This window comes from Mizuhopecten yessoensis, unplaced genomic scaffold (assembly GCF_002113885.1).
Source record: "Mizuhopecten yessoensis strain PY_sf001 unplaced genomic scaffold, ASM211388v2 scaffold8955, whole genome shotgun sequence".
In the NCBI taxonomy this organism is placed as follows: domain Eukaryota; kingdom Metazoa; phylum Mollusca; class Bivalvia; order Pectinida; family Pectinidae; genus Mizuhopecten; species Mizuhopecten yessoensis.
The window spans coordinates 286,934-307,699 of record NW_018407806.1 but is presented as its reverse complement, the minus strand read 5'-3'; the positions used below and the strand labels follow the sequence as shown (position 1 = coordinate 307,699).

The 20,766-nt window shown below is 37.1% G+C and overlaps 1 protein-coding gene across 1 annotated transcript in view; it reads right to left on the bottom strand.

The window, feature by feature from the left end:
- LOC110456935 overlaps positions 1-20,766 on the bottom strand; it is a 176,251-nt gene that overhangs the window by 102,549 nt on the left and 52,936 nt on the right. The window contains exons 34-55 of the mRNA XM_021508006.1: positions 18,905-19,060; positions 17,805-17,991; positions 17,279-17,469; positions 16,348-16,566; positions 15,610-15,724; positions 14,771-15,040; positions 13,840-14,097; positions 12,777-13,030; positions 12,079-12,171; positions 10,854-11,116; positions 9,955-10,167; positions 9,355-9,418; positions 8,890-9,099; positions 8,669-8,780; positions 7,824-7,932; positions 6,801-6,952; positions 4,877-4,989; positions 3,702-3,857; positions 3,041-3,191; positions 1,982-2,172; positions 613-828; positions 215-329 (exon numbers count right to left, since the gene is read on the bottom strand). Coding sequence (XP_021363681.1) covers positions 215-329; positions 613-828; positions 1,982-2,172; positions 3,041-3,191; positions 3,702-3,857; positions 4,877-4,989; positions 6,801-6,952; positions 7,824-7,932; positions 8,669-8,780; positions 8,890-9,099; positions 9,355-9,418; positions 9,955-10,167; positions 10,854-11,116; positions 12,079-12,171; positions 12,777-13,030; positions 13,840-14,097; positions 14,771-15,040; positions 15,610-15,724; positions 16,348-16,566; positions 17,279-17,469; positions 17,805-17,991; positions 18,905-19,060 — 3,808 coding nt within the window. The remainder of the gene's footprint in view (positions 1-214; positions 330-612; positions 829-1,981; positions 2,173-3,040; positions 3,192-3,701; positions 3,858-4,876; positions 4,990-6,800; positions 6,953-7,823; positions 7,933-8,668; positions 8,781-8,889; positions 9,100-9,354; positions 9,419-9,954; positions 10,168-10,853; positions 11,117-12,078; positions 12,172-12,776; positions 13,031-13,839; positions 14,098-14,770; positions 15,041-15,609; positions 15,725-16,347; positions 16,567-17,278; positions 17,470-17,804; positions 17,992-18,904; positions 19,061-20,766) is intronic.

Genomic DNA, 20,766 nt, shown 5'->3' with positions numbered 1-20,766 from the left:
ATTGAGAAATGGATCAGTCACTAGAGTGTGTGACACTGAACTAATTGACAAAAGTTATATGGTAATGGTCACCTTGGCCTTTAACCTTTGAACTCTGAAATACAAAATTTGTAAAAGGTATCCTCATATCTCATCATTATTCTGCGAAAATATTAAGTCTTTTGTTTCATCAACATCATATGAAAGGAAAACTATAATTCCCTATTTAACTTACGTCTCACTATACTCCACATATCGTAATGTTCGTCCGGGTTACACACTTGGGAACTATTATCAGGGTTCGGCTGCCCGAACTGGAAACATTTGTTGCCTATGAGACAAGTCTGAGGCTGCAATGAAAAGAAACAAAGCCCTTAGAGGAGACACAGAACATGAAAGTGAATGTTGTGTGAAACATATCCTTTTTTGGCTACAAATTTTGGAAAAAGATTGTACGAGAAATGAATTTTACAAAACAATAATGAATTTTAATGTATGCCCATCTGACCAACTGGAAGATTTTTTCCAGTTACTTTCCAATCCTCTTGGTCACTAACTGAATTAGCCAATCAGCTGTAGGTTCTCTAATTCCCTGCAGTGTGACAGAGATCTTTAAACAGACAGGAATATTACCTTAGCCATGCATGTCGCTGGTCCGGAACACTCGTGACATTCACTGTGGAAAACTGTGACGATATAGGAATCGGTAAACGTGGAGTTGTCGTTGCTATAGGCAACCATGTAACTGATCGCTTTCTCCGTCATAACTGCCACTTGGTAGGGTGTTAAGAAGTAACCTGGTATATACTTATGTTCTGGATCAACCATGTAAGTTCCATCATATGTCAACTGAAAATTGAGTGCAAAATAACTGATGAATTATTATGAAAGTATTTATCTTAATGTAAACATTAAGTTATATGAACTTCTAGCGGTTTATGTATATTTATTGTTTCTAAAAAGATATGTGGAAGTAAATCATTATTTCATGTTACAAATTACTAGGTTTTACCGTACGTGTACATCCGACGACTCAGATTGCAGGAATGCATTACACTTATGTTTATATTTCTCAGTGACTTTAGTAAGGGTGTAATATATAGCAATGTGCCTAATGAACGAGTGCAATATCCGAGGCATCAGATGAACACATACATGTATGTGTCGTGTTTATTGCAGACCTAAACTGTCGTTATATCATATGCCTATGCTATTTTTTGCAAAACATAACTCATTATTACTCAATTTTAGTGTTAAATTTCCGTCCCGAAATCTTGAACTTAACAACAATGGAAGGCAAAATGTGGCACCAAGGATGTAATCATGAAGTCAAGTTACCTTAGCCTAAAATGATGATAAAATATGGGAAATAATTCATTCTTGTTCGATAAAAAAATCAAATAACATGTACCTTAACCTAAAATAGCGATAAACTTTTGGGAATGTACCCATTCTTGTTTCATTTTTTACATATGATCACTGTATAATAACAGATAAGATCCAGTCAAAATTGAGTTCCTGCCACAGGGGTAATACAACAACATGTGTTACCCTGTATTTCTTGGCCTGAATAAAAAGGGTTCATCACTCTAGTAATTAAGATTCAACAGCTATGTAATAGATATAATTATACCTATATATATAACAAAGACAAGCACATAAAACAAAGCAACAATACAGCATACCTCAAATAATCCATTAACAAAACAGAAATGATAAATAATTATCTGTACTCTATTCACAGTGAAGTATTTACAAACATGCATACACAGTCACAGCCTGACATACATTTGATAAACCAGCAAGTAACTGCTTTGCTATTTTATTTTTTTTCAGATTGCTTACATCACTGTTTTGAAAATAATAAAACAATTATAGCCTTTAACTTCGGTCGATACCTGGATTTATCGACCCGAGTAAAGTTATATTGACCTCGGACTGCGAATACAAATACATAAAGATATAACTGTACATACTTTTACCAAGAGATATATATATTTACCTGTATTTCCTGTATTTTGGCGGTCAGACTTTCTGATCTGATGAAGGTATCTCCAAAAGCTACTGATGTTGTACACGGGGACCTAGCGAGATCACAAAATCCTTGTCCTGCGAGGAAGTACACTTCCGGAGCTATAGCTGTTGGCACTCTGCATAACTCACCCCCGAAACCATCTTGGCACTGACAGGTACCTGTATAGAAACATTGGGGAAAAAGGTCAAAATAATTCATGGTTGGAAAAATTTCTTACCAGACAATGGCTTTAAACCATTAGACACCACTGCCTGGGCTGCTTGTGTCATCAACTTTGGGTCCAGAAACATGAAATACAGTTTTTTTTTTAAGGTGTTTGTTTTCTGAACACCTAAGTAAAATTTAATCCAAATCAGATGAAATCATTAGAGATGCAGGGGCACTTTCACATCCTAAAAGAAGATTGTAAGAAGCTTCAGAACTTGATACATTAATGACTTTCATTAGATAGGGGCGATGCTTGCGAATTATTCGCTATTGTAGTCATAGTTGGAACTTGTTACTTAACACATTCACCCCTGAAATTTCATAATGGACTATTCCAACCTTTGAATTGGAAGAGTTCAAATGTGTCCTCAGGGGTTGATGAATTAATTGTAAATTAGAATCTGTAAACTCCTATTTTTGGTACCTGAGTGAGTGACCTTGACCTTTATCAGCCAATCCCAAACATGTTGGTTTCTTCCTCCCTTGTAGGGCGACCCACATACCAAGTCTAAGCTTTGTGTGGTCCTTTGTTTTTACGTTAGTACATTGTGTATATGGACAAAAGTTTTGTTTTAAGTCAGAATGACCTTGACCTTTTGACGAATCAGAGGCCCAAGATTGATAGGTTCTTCCTTTTCCCTAATAATGACCCACATACTTAGTTTAAGGGTTTTGTGGTCATATGTTCCAGCGTTTAAGGATTAAGAGATGATTTTTTTTAATTTTCAGTACCAATGACCTTGACCTGTGATCAATGACACCCAAATTTAATAGGGTTCTTCCAAGGTATGACATATAGTTTACTGACTTCAAACTCACCGTCCACACATGTTCCTCTGTTGTTGCAATCTTCATAGCAAATGCCATTTAGAATTGTCGGAGATGGAGTGACCATACGCTGAACCTCTATCAGACACTGTACGATGACGTTCGTCACTAGGGTATGCGTCCAGTTGTAGGAATCAGTGATCTATATATAAATATTGTAAAAAAAACGTGACTGTCTCTGACCCCACATGTAGGAAACATCTCAAGTAATTATAAATCAATGGGAATTCTCAAAGGTTAGTAAAACTAGTCACTCAAGAAGCTTCTTACAAAACTATCAGGTACCGAAACGTCTACAATTCAACAGAATCAGTCAGTCAAATACTCTATATCAACATTTCATTTCCACAATTATTTTTAATTTAGTTTTTTTTGTTAATTACGTATTTCCAGGTTTTTATTATTGAGGATTTGATTTCATGAAATGAACAATGGCATATATATATTTATAGATTTAATATCCTTTACTCAAATATTTTTGAGATATTTGGAAATGCATGATTAAGGCTCTCCTTATGAATAAACAAGAAAATACATATCATACAAAACATGAAAGATTTGCAGTAGAGAAATAGACAATAACAATGCACAGTCGATATATATGAAGACGACTAATCACAGATACATGTTAGTTGTTTAGTTAAATCAGTACCCTGATATCGGTGATACAAGACTCCACAGCCAGGCCCATGTCAATGTTGGTGACGTTTTCACATAGCCGTCCCGCCTGACTATTCGTCAACACTCCCTGACAGTGAGCGCGCGCCATATTCTCCGTTATGTTGGAGGCTGTTGGGAAGCTGTAGTCCTGAAATCAGAGATGTTATAAATAAAAATAAATAAAATAAATATACAACATTTGATATAGCGCCCTATCTAGCTAACATAAGCCACTCTAAAGCGCTTTACAGTACATAGATATTCAATTTTATACAGTCAATGCAATTAGCAAATATATATTAATCAATACAATATTGAGGAATTCGCAGGAGCTGTCTTATCAGGCGCTAACTCCTAGTCCTATGCCACCTGGCTAATATCTCCATATGTGTGTATGCCTGTGTGTGTGCTGGAGATGTATTGTTATATGTTATAATAGATTATCTGAAGAATAGCAAAATTCCACTCAAAGGTAAAGAATTTCGGGCAAAATTCCAAATTATGTACCTGAGGGTGGGATATTTCTTTCCTGCCTAATTTACATGTTGTAGAGTTATTTTCCTGGTTCTCTTATCAATTTATCTGATTGAGATGTGTGGCTGCCAACTTGTGGCAAAATATCAATTTCTTTAATATTGACCAGATTTAAAATTATCTGTATCGGTGGAAAGAAAATGACACAGTAAGTTTTTGCAGACTTGAACTGGCCCCGGAATCATGAAACAATCTTAGACTTAAATGTTTGCTTAGCCAATCATGTATGACGTCACTTTTCATGATGACGATTTTAGACTTTAGTTGTTTCATGATCTCAGGGCCAGGACAACAGCCTAATCTCGCAAACCAATTTCAATCAATCAAAAGTGACCTTAGATATTCAATTTACTACACGTAGGATAATGTTTTTACACTGCAAACCTGATGACGAGGTGGTCACGTTTTCAGAGTAACAGTGCATATGAGCCGTCTTTTGAAATTTTCTCTGACAAAAATGGGAATTTACCTATGAAGTGAGGAAGAATACGTACACTATCATATGGATGTCAAAATTTCAATAAATTTCAGATAATACATTTTATCGATGAGTGCTAAAAGTAAATTCAGAACCGTAACAAATGATACGAATGCTTAGGATGATAGAACCACAAATCATAGAATGACTGTTACCTCGGGTGAGAAGTCTTCCTCTAACTCAAACTGCATGTCCTCTGGGACCTCTCCCTCATCACATCCGAGAGGAGGAAGCTGTTGCATGGCAAGCATGTCTGTTGTCAGGTCGTCTAGACAAAACAATGGTATAACTCGTGGAGTCTCAGGACAATTATCTAGCATTTATTAATACTTCTACTGAACTGCATTAGGTATGGGTGGGTTTGTTTTTACTGAATAACTTTAGTATGTAATGGGGGCTGAAATGAATGGTTACCTGTTTAAAACAGTCGCATTACATTACAACATTATAGGGCACAACACTTGTCTTGGTTTTGCAGTGAAGACGTTTGGAATCAATTCTCTGATTAGCAGTCTGAGGGCTACTATGTCTGCTGCAGTTTAACTTCCACCTTTTTTTCCCCTCCATAAATACCAGATTATAATTGGTTGTGACAGTGAATATTTATAGACAATATACTGCATTATATAGGCATAACATGTGAATTGCAAAATTAACACTGGGCAGTATTTATTCATTTTACCTGTAAAGGGTGAAATTTGATAGACCATAATATATCATACACTCTGGCTAGCCCTGGAGATAGACCATTATATATCATACACTCTGGCTAGCCCTGGAGATAGACCATTATATATCATACACTCTGGCTAGCCCTGGAGATAGACCATTATATATCATACACTCTGGCTAGCCCTGGAGATAGACCATTATATATCATACACTCTGGCTAGCCCTGGAGATAGACCATTATATATCATACACTCTGGCTAGCCCTGGAGATAGACCATTATATATCATACACTCTGGCTAGCCCTGGAGATAGACCATTATATATCATACACTCTGGCTAGCCCTGGAGATAGACCATTATATATCATACACTCTGGCTAGCCCTGGAGATAGACCATTATATATCATACACTCTGGCTAGCCCTGGAGATAGACCATTATATATCATACACTCTGGCTAGCCCTGGAGATAGACCATTATATATCATACACTCTGGCTAGCCCTGGAGATAGACCATTATATATCATACACTCTGGCTAGCCCTGGAGATAGACCATTATATATCATACACTCTGGCTAGCCCTGGAGATAGACCATTATATATCATACACTCTGGCTAGCCCTGGAGATAGACCATTATATATCATACACTCTGGCTAGCCCTGGAGATAGACCATTATATATCATACACTCTGGCTAGCCCTGGAGATAGACCATTATATATCATACACTCTGGCTAGCCCTGGAGATAGACCATTATATATCATACACTCTGGCTAGCCCTGGAGATAGACCATTATATATCATACACTCTGGCTAGCCCTGGAGATAGACCATTATATATCATACACTCTGGCTAGCCCTGGAGATATACCATTATATATCATACACTCTGGCTAGCCCTGGAGATAGACCATAATATATCATACACTCTGGCTATCCCTGGAGATAGACCATTATATAGCATACACTCTGGCTAGCCCTGGAGATAGACCAGCTGTTGTCCCAGTAGGCCATCTTAGATGATAGAAGATTGGATGTCACATTTTAATTCTTCCAATGACTGACAAAACACCTACTATCATGTATACCATAAAACACACATTTAGGCCGCATTCCTTTATCGTGATCCAAACGGTTGAACTGCATGGTTGGACCAGAGTTGTTCATTTATGAAATAAGGTCAGACCTTGTAATCTGATGCTGCTTTCAGGCGAGCCCTGACAAAGCATTGCAAGACCTGGATTGATACTTGAAAATGTTACAAACCAGTTGAACCGGATACGCGAAAAAGGCCTTACTTTATATATTATTGCCAGATTCAAAATTGCTATAACTGAAACATAAAATGCTGCAGCTCAGCAGGGTATTTTTTTATATATATTTTACAGGTCATTGCTACTTACACCCTGGTAGCTTGTCAACGGGACATGGCTCAGCATCCATTCTCAGGTTGCAGGTCTGGTTATCTCCCCTGCCACAGTCACATGACCCAAAAGTACGTGAGGGTTTCACCTGGTTACAGTGTCCGTTGTATAAGGTCTCATTCTGAGGTACCCTGAGGATGACGAAGACTTGATGACAATCTATACTTCATTGTTTTTTTTTATTTATAGCTTTTTATTTAGATGTCTATTGCACAGCCTCTAGATACACCTGTTGACTTAAACCTGTTTTTATCAAAGCATACTACCATGTGAAAACCTTCTCACTAGAAACCGTCATTCATTCTGTTATGCTATTAAAACTAGCACTGTAATGTAAGCCAAAGGCTAACTAATACCCATCATTCCAGCAGGATATTAACTAAAATGAAGTTAATTGTAATGTACATTTATATCAGGTAGTGACATAAAACCAGTTTCATTCGAGTGAGTATAAGCTTTACCGTAAACCTTTTTTTTCATGGTCCCTAACTTTGAAGGACTTGCTAAATTGGTCTCAAGGCTCACACAGTGCTACAGCAAGGACGGATTAAGTCTCTATTTGTTTCGTGGATGCATAATTCATGAAAACATTGTTGCCGCAAATAGGACAAATATTAGAACCCCTCTAAATGTTGGTAAAGTATTCTTAACAAAACCAAGTGCAAATCAGATTGAACAAGACTTGGCCAAGGATTTCACAGAAGTTGAATAACCCAAAAAATAGCCAGATTGCAAATAACAGCAAGTGCAAAACTTCAGAGTGCCATAATATCTATAGAGTTTCACAAAATTTGCATGAAAACTGTAGGAGGATTTACCTGTGAAAGGGATATAACCCCCTTAAAAAAAAAAAAAGAAGCAAAGTTTTTCCCCCCCCCCCCCCCTCCCTCAAGGGGCTACAAGATTCACTAAAGTAAATTCAGTAGGAAATAGTGGGTTCTCCCTAGTAAAGTCAGGAACAAGGGACTTACTACCAAGAGAGGGAGATGGTTGTATACTTACTTCCAGGAGAGGATGAAGGGGTCGGGTCTTCGTCCTGGAACAGTATAAAGGGACTTATCCCTCTTCTGCAGGTCGTTGTTATGGTCTCCATCAAAAGTTCCACAAAGGCCTATAATAAATACATACACAAATACAGTAAAACCTTGTGATACTGCCACACATTGTCCAGAGAAATTTTGGCATTATAAAGGGGTTTGGCAATAAATTGAGGGAAAAGTATAAAAGGGACTTCATAGGAAAACGAGAACAAAATGACATTGAAATATGTTGCAGGTAAACGAGGTGGCAAATGAAATGAGGGGCATTATATCGAGGTTTTACTGTTTATCAAAAAGCATTATATTTCAACATCACAGAAACAGATTGAGGTAGAACCTGGCCATTTTTTTTATAAAAATATAATAAAAATAAAAATCATATTCCTCACTTCTTATAATCTTTGGATTGCTTTGTAAACTTTCATTTGAAAAATTGAAAGTGAAATCATTATCTCTTTTGCAATTATTCAAACCTATATTTACCATTTAATTTCTATCATCACAACCAACAGTAGAGATATTTTAATTCTTGAAAAGGGTTTTTAGTTTTGAAGGTAAACTATAGGGAGAATCCCTACAATATAGGGAGACATTAAGTGCATGTAACTCAACATGACTAATGTATGTATTGTTGGTGGTCGGGGTCACCTACTTAACCACGTGGGTTTTCTCTGGGTACTCTGGTTTCCTCCCACAGTAAGACCCCCCTCGCTAACATCCAGGCAAACAAGAGTGGTTAGTGTAAGTTAATATTACATGTTTTATAAATGTTAAAAATAAATAAACTTTATATTCAACACGACTTACCCTCGGTTTTGTTGAAGTCGGTGCTCGACGGCTGAATCCAGATGTGGAGATACTGCCAGGAGTTGACATCACTGAGACCGACATGTACAACAGTGCCAGTGGGTAGGTGAGCCTAAATGACAATAAGGGATGAGTAAGGCAGACATATCATGATAATGTCTAAAGGACAGTTACTCACTCAATTATCAACTGTGAATGATCAGGAAAAAACCCTATCATACCTCATATGAAAATCCTCCGTTCAATTGCTGCAATCTGAAGCCCGGGGTCAGTTCACCGTTGACGTAGTAATGCATTAAGAATGGCCACTTGGTGGCTGGATTTTTCCTAGCTCCGCATCTGTCCAGCACAAAGACGTCATCCAGTAGTTTGATGGCCACAGCACAGTTACAGGTCAACTGACCATTACATCGTCGGTACAGCACATGTACCTGGCAAAGTTAGCACACCTTAATTAAACTAATGTATAATGTAAATTGTCTATACTTCACGAGAGACTGTATCCCCCTTTTTATACACCCTTGACATTATGTATTAGGTAGTATCCTTAAATACAAAATGTTGTATCTACAGCATAATGTAACATATTTTGATCACATGTTTTGTACTGGAACTAAAGTTCATTTACACTTGGGTATACGTTTGGTACAGAAATCACACTAACCACGGACAGACTTTGTACTTACAGCATACTGTAACTCTCTATGTCGGTACAGGACAAACTCCCCCTCGTAAAAGTTGGTGTAGTAACTAAGAAAAGAAGTACAAAACTTAATGCAATATTTCATTTTCCCCAAATACAATATCAATCTCCTGTATACTTGGACATTTTCGCACAGTCAAACTTTCCTCCTTTGCAGATGAAATCAATTTTTCGTCCAGTATTGATTTCGCCCTGCACATTTCATTACTATGTATATTTTGTTGTCTACTTATATTCGCTGTTATGATACATTTGCACTAATCACGGAGGGCGAAAAAGGCGATCATTAAACTGCAGCGAAAATGCCCCTGTATACAGTAAATCGTTATCATTACTGGTCTTTATTATTAAATACAGCGATTCAGCATCAAATGCCAATTAGAGTGGCCAAATTTGATTTTAAATCAGGATAAAGAATCGAGAACATTTAGTCAAGGTCTGGAAAGGAACTCGATTTTCAACGGGATTTAGCCGAAATCAGTATCGTGACATTTGCTAAGAATTTGAAATATTGGATTTTGAATTTTTGAATAACACTTAGTCAGGGTCATAAAAGGGTTACAACGGTTGGCAAATCTCTTACCTGCCATCGAATGTGATGATGTTAGGACTATTTACGGAGCTACAGAGCCCGGGATTATCCATATCCACAGCCGTCACCTCCAAAGTCTCAAACTCTATGGAAGCGGACATTGTTCCATTTTCCGATATCTGTCCAGAGATACTAACTGGCCGGATGTGATCTCCATCATAGATTCCGTCAAGTTTGGCTCCTACCCTCACTTTGTGAATTGATCTGGGAGGAAGATAAAAATGGGACCACCATCAATACACTGAAGGAAGGTGTTTTATCCAGATCAGGCTAACAAATACCCCCAAGTGTCCCTCCATATACATTTATTAGCTGTCATCAAAAATGCCTCTGATTTGTAATCCTTACACCCTTGGTTTAAAAGTTCCATCTCCGCCTACCCACATATGATAGACTTTATTAATCTTGTTCAAATGTGAAGTTTACATATGTAGAAATAGGGAGGAATAGAGAGATTTTTCAGACTGTATTGACTTAAAATTTGTCAGAACCAGAACTGTAAGCCTAAGGGTAAAATCAATTTGCTACAATAATATCAGTAGCAATTTACAAATATGTGTAGTAAGCTTTATTTAAATCTATTAAAGGATTTCAGGAGCAAATTAATCTCAACATATATACAGCATAAGACATGACTAAAAATTTAATACAGGTAGTGTTTTATAATTCTTTTCATAAAAAGCTGAATTGAAATAATAAATACAGGTACTGGTATATTATATGATGTTTACATAAATGAGTTTCACAACTCTAAGAGGAGTTGTCAAGACAAGAAGATTACGTCTAACAGACAGACAAGTACATCACCTTAACAGTCCTTGCTGCAGGGTGTATAAACTATCGGATAGGCACAAAAAATCTAAAAAAGCTTGAAATCTTTGACCACTAACCTCCAGTTCTCCATGGTAACCATGACCCCACATGACAGGTCCTCCATGTCGTCACCTGATCCAATGACCAGTTGTTGTACGGTGGACTGGTCAGTGCAGGTCAAGTCATCTTCTGAAGAGTTGACCGCTGCCTTGATATAGACATGGCAGTCCTTAGGGAAGACTGACGGCCCACACAAAAATGATGGTGGAGCCATTAACTGTACACTGACCATCTCCCCCTCCTCACCTTCCTTCACTCTCAAGGTTGTGGAGGATAAAACCTGAAAGGTCAAGGTTGTGGATGATAAAACCTAAAAGGTCAAGGTTGTAAGTGATACATCCTGAAAGGTCAAGGTTGTGGATGATAAAACCTGAAAGGTCAAGGTTGTGGATGATAAAACCTGCAAGGTCAAGGTTGTGGATGATAAATACTGAAAGGTCAAGGTTGTGGATGATAAAACCTGAAAGGTCAAGGTTGTAGATGATAAAACCTGAAAGGTCAAGGTTGTAAATGATAACACCTGAAATGTAAAGATCATAGACAATAGAACATATACATGTACATAAAAAATAAATATGGGGCCAGACCACAGGGGAGAGGGTTGCACACCCTCCATTTATACAACATATTAAGTCTCCTTGGCTCAACTATATTCCAGACTAAATTCTCAGCCTTTGTGGAGTGAATTTAAAGGAAAGTTTAAATGAAAGATTGATGATGGGTAGAGTTCGCATCATGGCATATATAAGGTTAAAATGATAAAAATGTTAAGACCATGGAACTGTTTGAAAAAAAAAGCAAAGATTTTATTTCTAAGCATGAGTGATGTATACACAATTTCTATAGACAGACACTTATGTGTACAGTGACTGTTAGTGGTACACTCTGTCTGAACGCCCCTACTGTCTCGTTACAGCTACCCTGTATACATGGTATCTATAGACAGAAACTTACCTGTACAGTGACTGTGAGTGGTACACTCTGTCTGAACGCCTCTACTGTCTCGTTACAGCTTCTCTGTATACATGGTATCTACAGACAGACACTTACCTGTACAGTGACTGTGAGTGGTACACTCTGTCTGAACGCCTCTACTGTCTCGTTACAGCTACCCTGTACACATGGTATCTACAGACAGACACTTACCTGTACAGTGACTGTGAGTGGTACACTCTGTCTGAACGCCCCTTCTGTCTCGTTACAGCTACCCTGTACACACAGTAGCTATAGACAGACACTTACCTGTACAGTGACTGTGAGTGGTACACTCTGTCTGAATGCCCCTACTGTCTCGTTACAGCTACCCTGTATACACGCTGACACTCCACAAGACAGCTGAAACAAAAGACAATTTTTGTCAATAAAAATGCTTTTTTGTGCACTCTCATTCCCGTTCTTTTGTCTGACAGTATTGATGTGACAGAATGGTTTCAAACCATGACTTTTTTAAGTATCCAACAGTGACCTTGGTAGGTATCGAACAGTGACCCTGACAGTTAATGAATAGTGACCTTGATAGTTAACAAATAGTGACCTTGATAGTTAACAAATAGTGACCTTGACAGTTAACAAACAATGACCTTGATAGGTATCAAACAGTGACCTTGATAGTTAACAAATAGTGACCTTGATAGTTAACAAATAGTGACCTTACAATTTATAAATATCAAACAATGAGCTTAACTGATAGCTTCAAACAGTGACCTTGACAAGTATCAAACAGTGACCTTGACAGGTATCAGTTACCTTGAAAGGCATCAAACTGTGACCTTGACAGGTATCAGTTACCTTGACAGGCATCAAACTGTGACCTTGACAGGTATCAGTTACCTTGAAAGGTATCAAACTGTGACCTTGACAGGTATCAGTTACCTTGAAAGGCATCAAACAATGACCTTTTTATGTTACAAATAGCGACCTTAATAAGCATCAAATCTTACTTTTGTACCAAATGGTAAATCTGCCAGGTAACTCCGATCCAGGTAGTAATGAGCCGTGTCATCCATTGACGTCATCCATTTCCCCTGCATGACGATGTTATCATTGATCAGCCACCGGATCTGGTACTCCATTGTACTTGTGACGGATGGAATGGTCATAAAGCTACATTTCAGCGTCTGGTTGTTCTTGTCTTCTCCGGGAACCATAGCAACAGACACCTTTGGATTGCTCTTCAGTATTGGAAAGTTACTACCTGAAAAAATTGGGTGAGAGTTTTAAACATGTAAACTGCTATATTGTCTCCTTGAATTTTTCAAAATATATTTACCTTTTCATTTTGTATTTCAATTAATGGAAATATCTCGATAGGTTGAATTTGTGTTACCTTTTGTTGAATTTAACCACTAAATGATACATGGGCCTGAAAGTTAAGGAAGATAAAATTAATTTTCCCTTTATAGATAACTTAACAAAAATGCAATTTGCTCATGCTGCAGACATCTAAATGATAATGTTTTATCACTACACTAGTGTTCCTGTTACAATATTACAAATATTTCCTTTATAGTTTTATAACAGAATGTTTGATTTGTCTAACAATTATCTATACAATAAATTGTTTAGATCAAGGGTAAAAACGGGTGTGATCCAATGAAACCTCAGGCAACATGAAATTTGATGTTGCAAAGTCATCATAAAACTGTTCTGTGCTTGACAAACTTCCATAGCATTTATAATCTAAACCTGAAAAATAAGTTTCTCAAAAAGATTTTTATAAGATCTTGACAATGGCTAATCTGTGACTTAGCGGCAGAAGTGTAATTAAATTTCATAACTTAAAGTACGCAAACATTTTTACACTCAGAGCATTTTGGTTGAGTTCTATTCTTTCTTTTATCCGTAATATATTTGGAGTTCCACAAAGCATGTTTTTCATTTTAGAAATGTTTTATCAAAGCTATATATATATATATAGTTATGTCGGAAAAAAAGGTTTTCAATGAGTAATTACAAATTTTGGCAACAGTACATGGATCCTTAAAGTACACTAAAATCCAATACCTGATCTGCAGCTCCACTCCATGTAGATAAACCCTGACCAGACAACAAAGTCGGACAAAACGTCCAATCTTTTTATGTCCATCAACGTACAAAGGCCGTCTTGGATATGAAACGAACGACACAAGAAGTCTGTCTCAGACAGACAAAGTCGCTGGCATTCATTGATCAGTGTGACTCCCATCACTGTCTTCCTCTTATGGCCGATGATGGTATAGCCGGGGAAACGCTGCCACTCAACACCTCGTTTTCCACATGGATCTGGAATAGGAACAAAGTCAATTAAAAGACAGCAATGTTCTGTTTAGTATAAAGAGTATTGTCTTTTCATGGGAGTATTATTTCATTAAATTGGCTGATTAGATCCTTGGCTTATAAATCAACTTTTGTTTACAGGGGCAGATCCAGAAGGCAAGGGAACAAGACTCTGATGAATTGAATCTTAAAATTACTTGGTTTAAGTTAAGATTCTTCATAAAACCTGCTGGATAAGTAATGATGTGACTTTAAAACATTCCAATCCCCCACTTGTACAATTGTAATGGAACCTCGATAATCCAGACATTTTTTCCAGCAAAAGAGGATTGATTGCAAGACAACAATATTACAGGTGATCATAAAGCATGGAAAAAGTCCAATTTGTTCCCTAAAGCACTAGCTGGCTATATATAGGTCAACCAAATTTGTGGCTACACTTAGGCCCACATTGTTAATGTTAAAATCCAGACACAAAAATTCATGAATATCTTCTTTATTTTTGGTGAAGAGTGGAGTGTAACTGAACCTACCAAGAACCATGTTTGGCCCTAGTTCTCAAGCCCAAAAGGGGCCATGCACTCCCTTCATTTATACAAAGTCGTATTCCGGGAATGCTAGTCTCATTATCACAGCCGAAATTTACATTTCAAGGTCGCTGAACTTAATGATCACATACCATTCTGACACTGCCATTCGAAGAGTGCCAAGTCCTTCTCTTCAGCTCTTTCAGCTCCAAACGCCAAGGTGTCCTTCAGGTTGAGTGTGCAGTTGTCGGAGGAAGCGTTATAGGTAAATGACTGACAAATTTTGTCTGCTTCGTAGTTTGAAAGACATGCATCTTGACAGTTGTTGACATCTCCGTTACTTTCGACATCCTCCAAAGCCATGCCCATGATGTCACTTCCTGTGTACTGGTACCAGGTCAGATCCAAAATTTCACACGAATCTTTAAAACAAATATATTATTAAGGAATTTTTTGAAAGATTTATTCTACATTTGGATGATAATAATGATATACAACAGTTATATGGCGTCCTATAAAATTTAAAAAAATCCTCCAAGGCGCTTTACAATACGTGAATAATAACTTATACATAATAGCAATGCTCTTTTACTGCATGCAATTTATAGATAACTGTTGAAATGGCTTAAATAGAAATATTCAAATCAATTCATTACTTTTGAATACATAACAATTATCAGAACATCTTTGGAAGTCATCCGAAATCTTCTTTAATTCTGTTCTATTCCCTTATTTTGACTGATTGTACTACTGCAGGCTAATTAAACACAGGATATTTTTATGGAAGTTTTACATTAACTTCTCTAAAAAATGATTTGGTGCTTTCAATTTACTGAAACAAGCACAAACAATTCATTGCAGCAAACCAAGAAAATCATCAAGTTCTCTGAGGGAAAAAGAACAAAAAGAAGAAAAGAAAAAAGAAAAAAAGGAAAAAAAAAGACCCCCCCCCCCCCCCCACAAAGTCACCTCTGCTCTTCTCCAAACTTACCATTCGCCATCTGCCATTGTGATGTGTTGACCATTGGGTCACACAACTCTCTACTGTTGGAAGGGTTATACTCGCCAGCCTCATAGCACACATCGTTTATCAAACATGAGGTGTTCTGTCAGAAAATAACAAGCAGAGGAACAATAAATCTTATATACTTTTTTTTTGGTGCTGTGGTACATATTTACCATCAAAGATTCCATGTATACATTTATCAGTTATATTGTCCTTCTACCTTTTGAAAACAATTTAGATTTAGATTTACAAGAGGCCTATAGGGTGAGTATATTTCAAACAACCATATGTTTCAAAACAATGAATTACCTTTGCCAAGGAATTGTCTAAACTGAGTTCAGTCAAAATCATTTCAGCTGTTCTTGATTAAAATTCTTTTAAAGCAAAAATTGGCAGAAAATGACATAAGTTTACTTATTTAGTTCAAATAGGCTAAGCATGCACATTTCTTACCCAAATAATCAGGATAAATGCTGTTTAAATTACATTCACATTGGGAAAAGAGTTGAAACAGAACCCATATCGATAGAGTAAAACACTGGTAAGGCTTAGAAATAAACTCGAATTTATAAATTTACTTTTTTTCACAGCCTTTACCAGAAACCACAAGTGTTTATTTTTGCTTAACTCATTCACCCCTGCATTTTTAAAATGGACTTGCCCAGTCTTTGATTTGGTAAGGTTTAAATGTGACGTTAGGGTAAATAGTGTTAGTTGTCCTACCTTTGGTGAACAGGTCATGGTTGAGACGTCACAGGTGAAGCAGAGAGAGTTGTACACCAAGAAGTAGGCCTTGTTACTTAGTGCTTGTGTCCCGTTGTTACTGATGCGGATCTCGTAACTTCCCTCAGAGGGTAGGGGACAGGTGAGCTCGTTGAACGACACAAAAGTGGCTGGTACAGTGGTCGACTCATTCATAACTGTGAACGAGGTCTCGTTCAGCTGTATAGAAAAGTTCAATCAAGACAGTTATATCACAATAATTCCGATAAAAGCCTGCATAATATGTCAATCAGATACCATATTTATCTGGTAATAAGCCCATGCCTGGTAATAAGCCCACCAATATATATTGCAGATCAGGAAAAATTTATTCAGATATGATGTGTTTTCTACATACACAAACACCTGGTTCATAAACCCTGGTTTATATAATTTTCTTTGTAGGGACAATGTCTGGTTCAAATCATTTTCTACATTGTGCAATTCACCTGTCAATATAGTGAACGTTTTAATACATCTACACTTGACAAAAGATTTACATTTTTTGACAGTCATATGAATAGAAATTTTGCCATCTCCTGTCCACAATTCTGATATCTTAATAAAATTTCAAGTATATATTCAAAGATTTTTACATGTGATAGAAGAATTCAGACAGATTTAAAATCTCCAACATTAAAATAAGACAGGTGCTATTTTTTCACCTGTTTTGACCCACATAACTACAAAATTAGATCAAGGTCGTTAATTTGGACAAAGTTATGAGATGACCTGTTTCAGCATGTTAAAAAGTTTAAAAATTTAAGCATTTTTTTATTTATTTTTTATTTTATTACCGTTGCTAGCAAAATAAGACAGGTGCTATTTTTTCACCTGTTTTGACCCACATAACTAATTTGGACAAAGTTGGAAGATGACCTGTTCACCTTACCTTAATCTTTGTGAAGATACAGCTGAGAGTATCCTGGTCGAGTGTGTTGTTACTATATACAGACACAGTGGTACAGAGGGCACTTCTCAGGTCACAGAGACCGTTATGACTGAGGGAGAATATGTTAGGGGAGTCTGTTAGCTTCGTGAAGCAATCCAGTCCAGCAAATCCTTCATTACAATTGCAAGCTCCTGACAAATACAAATGAAGTTTAAGTGTCATTCCTTACATATTTCAACATTAATTAATTTATCAGTATTCTGTAAATAAAATAAAGTTTTTAGGGAGTACAATTTTTTTTAAATGAATTTTAAAACAATATCTTTGGTGATGTTAAAAAATGTATATGTTGTATCGCATGAAATATTACATATTTATTTTATGGAGAAACTCTATTATACATAATAAATCAAAACTTGAAAAAAATTAACAACAGACCTTATTTTGAACTTTTACATAAACTAATGGCATATTAAGAAAACTCATAACTAAATCCGTCTTTCGAATTAATGACCTCTGAACTTACCTTTGACGCATGTTCCTGCACCACCACATTCGTGGAGACAGATCTTGTCGAGAATTGCTCGAGATGGACCAACATGGGACGTGTCCGTACTCTGTACCCATCCATTTATGTTATTGTTTACGTGAATCTCGCACTGTTCCTTAACGTTCTCGACTGGGGTCAAACTCCAGCGCAAATCATCTGTGATCTGGAACAAGATGGGTTACAGATTCTACACTAATATGTCTAGTTAAAGCCAGTGGGAGACTATTAGTCTCTAACCCCCTTTGGGGTGAGATAGGGAAACCTCAACCCAAGGGGGGAGATTCTTAAGTTGCCAAACACAAGGCTTTGCCAAGTGTTTGTCAACTTTAGAACCTTTCCCTGAGGGTTGAGATTTCCCTATCTCACACACAAAAAGGTGAATGATTCTTTTCCTCTTACCCTGTTCTCCCATTGTGTATCATATACGTAATGTAATGTTAACGTTACAGGCTAAATTCAGGGTTAATGTGACATTGGTGGATTGTCGACGTGACGATGTCATACCATTGTTAGGAATAGGGGAATCCTCCCGTCTCAACCCTAGGGTGAGACAAGGATATCTCACATCGGTAAAAGTGTGGATATACACCTGTCCAGGGTAAGAGCAGATAATTTCAAAACACAAGGCTTTCATAGTGTTACATTTATCTTGTATTCAATGTTAGGTCTGAATATGAAACATGCAAAATAATCATAGATGTGTTTAGTCCTTCATTTCTAAAAAAACCCAGTTAAAAACTAACTTCAACCGGATATCCACGCTGTGGCAGTGTCGATATCAACTTTATCTCAAACCTTACCTTACCGGGGTTGTTATATGAACAACACACGATCTATTGTAGGTGGGTTTACTGGTAAATTAAGTCATGTTTGTGACTCTGCTGTTGCCCCATGTTTAACTAACTTACCTGCAGTGTACTTAATGCATATACCGAAATAGCCAGTCACTGTAGAGTTCGACTCTACTGGGTGGTGGAGTTGCACGAATTTCAATCCCTGCGAAATATTTTGCAAATATTAGCCCCACAAAATTAAACAACTACACAGTAATTACGTGTTACGAACTTTTAACGTACCTGTATGTCATCGACACAGTTCTGTAAACTAGCGTCATATTCTACACCCGGCACTGTCTTGCAAGTTGTTGCTGCCTCCGAATTTTCCACAGATGACTTACACACGCTTTCGACAACAGCCTGTGAAAATCCTAATGATGTTGGCCAAGATGGCTCCTGTTAATTTGTAGAACAAAATCAATTACCGGTAACAGAAAAATCACAAATAAGACACTTGGTTAACGCAAATCACAGAAAAATCACAAATAAGACACTTGGTTAACGCAAATCACAGAAAACTCACAAATACGACACTTGGTTAACGCAAATCACAGAAAAAAAGACCTGATGACGCTGATCTTGTGATGAAGATTACATTACGTAGATACACTAGTTGTTCATGTATTTATGAAGTATTTTTGTCCTTATACATTAAAGACTTGATGCAAATTGGAATGTAAGAATGCCCAGTGGCAGCTCCTATCCTAGATCTACTAGATCAACATAATTATGTTTTGCAAAAAAAACCACATTTTTTTCTTACTTTTTCTTCCAATAACAAATTAAAGAAGATCCAATTAATTTGTGGAATAGAAATGTTTTAAGTTCAATTTTACCTGGATAAACTAATGTCCACAAGATGTTTTAATTTCCAAACATCCTTCTTTTTAAAGTAACACAAGTAAGGGAGATAAATCAAGAGCCTTGGAAGGGACGGACAGATGGTATATTATACCAATTCAAGCTAGCAATGTTGATGCTGAACTGTGGTTCTGTAGGGACGTCAATCAGAAATTGATATCAAAACAAGGCGTTTTAAAGCAAATTTTGCTAAGTTCCCCTTCAGGGCCCCGCCCCCCTGGCCTCAGGGATTGAACTAACCTCATTTATTTATTCATTTGCCCTCCCTTACTGATACTTCAGACTGAATTTGGTTGAAATCTTCTCTGGCGTTTAGGAGGAGATGCATTTTAAAGCAAATTTAGCTAAGTTCCCCTACAGGGCCCTGCTTCCCTGGCCTCAGGGGTTGAACCAACCTCATTTATTTAGGAAATAATTGCCCTTTCCTACTGATGCTTCAGACTTAATTTGGTTGAAATCCTCCCTGGCGTTTAGCAGGAGATGCGTTTTAAAGCAAGTTTAGCTAAGTTCCCCTTCAGGGCCCCGCCCCCCTGGCCTCAGGCGTCAAACCAACCTCATTTATGTAAGAAATTATTGCCCGTCCCTACTGATGCTTCAGACTAAATTTGGTTGAAACGCTCTTTGGCGTTTAGGAGAAGATAGGTTTTAAAGAAAAAGTTGGCGATGGACGACGACGGACGACGGATACTTTCTAATAATACAATGGTGTTGAAATTTGATGAGCTGGGGCTTATAAAGCCGTACAACATTGTAAAGAATTGCTTATTACTTTTTTACCTGGACCAATTACCACGGAAATCTAATCAGGTATATATAGAACTTGATGTTTCAATTCTCTGATGAAATGTGACCTTTGACCCTACAATCTGAATGACCAATGACCATTAAAATCTCATCAGGTAAAGAACTTGATGTTGCAATTCTCGGATGTAACTACTTGTAGTAGCTAAATCTGCTGAGGGTTCTGTGAGATAACTTGTCTAGAAGCTTAATTATTTTACTTCAAAGGGGTCAAATGTGACCTTTGACCCTATGACCTCAATGAACATGTAATGTCCATCAAAATGTCATCAGGTGTAAAATTTGAATGTTGCTAATACTATGATAGCAACTACATCTGTCAAGGGTACTGTGAGTTAATTAGCTTGTACATCAGCTTTTTACTTCAAGAGAGATCATGAGCTTTGACCCTTTCATCTTGACTGATGACCCCCAGAATATAATCAGGGGTAGAGCTTAAT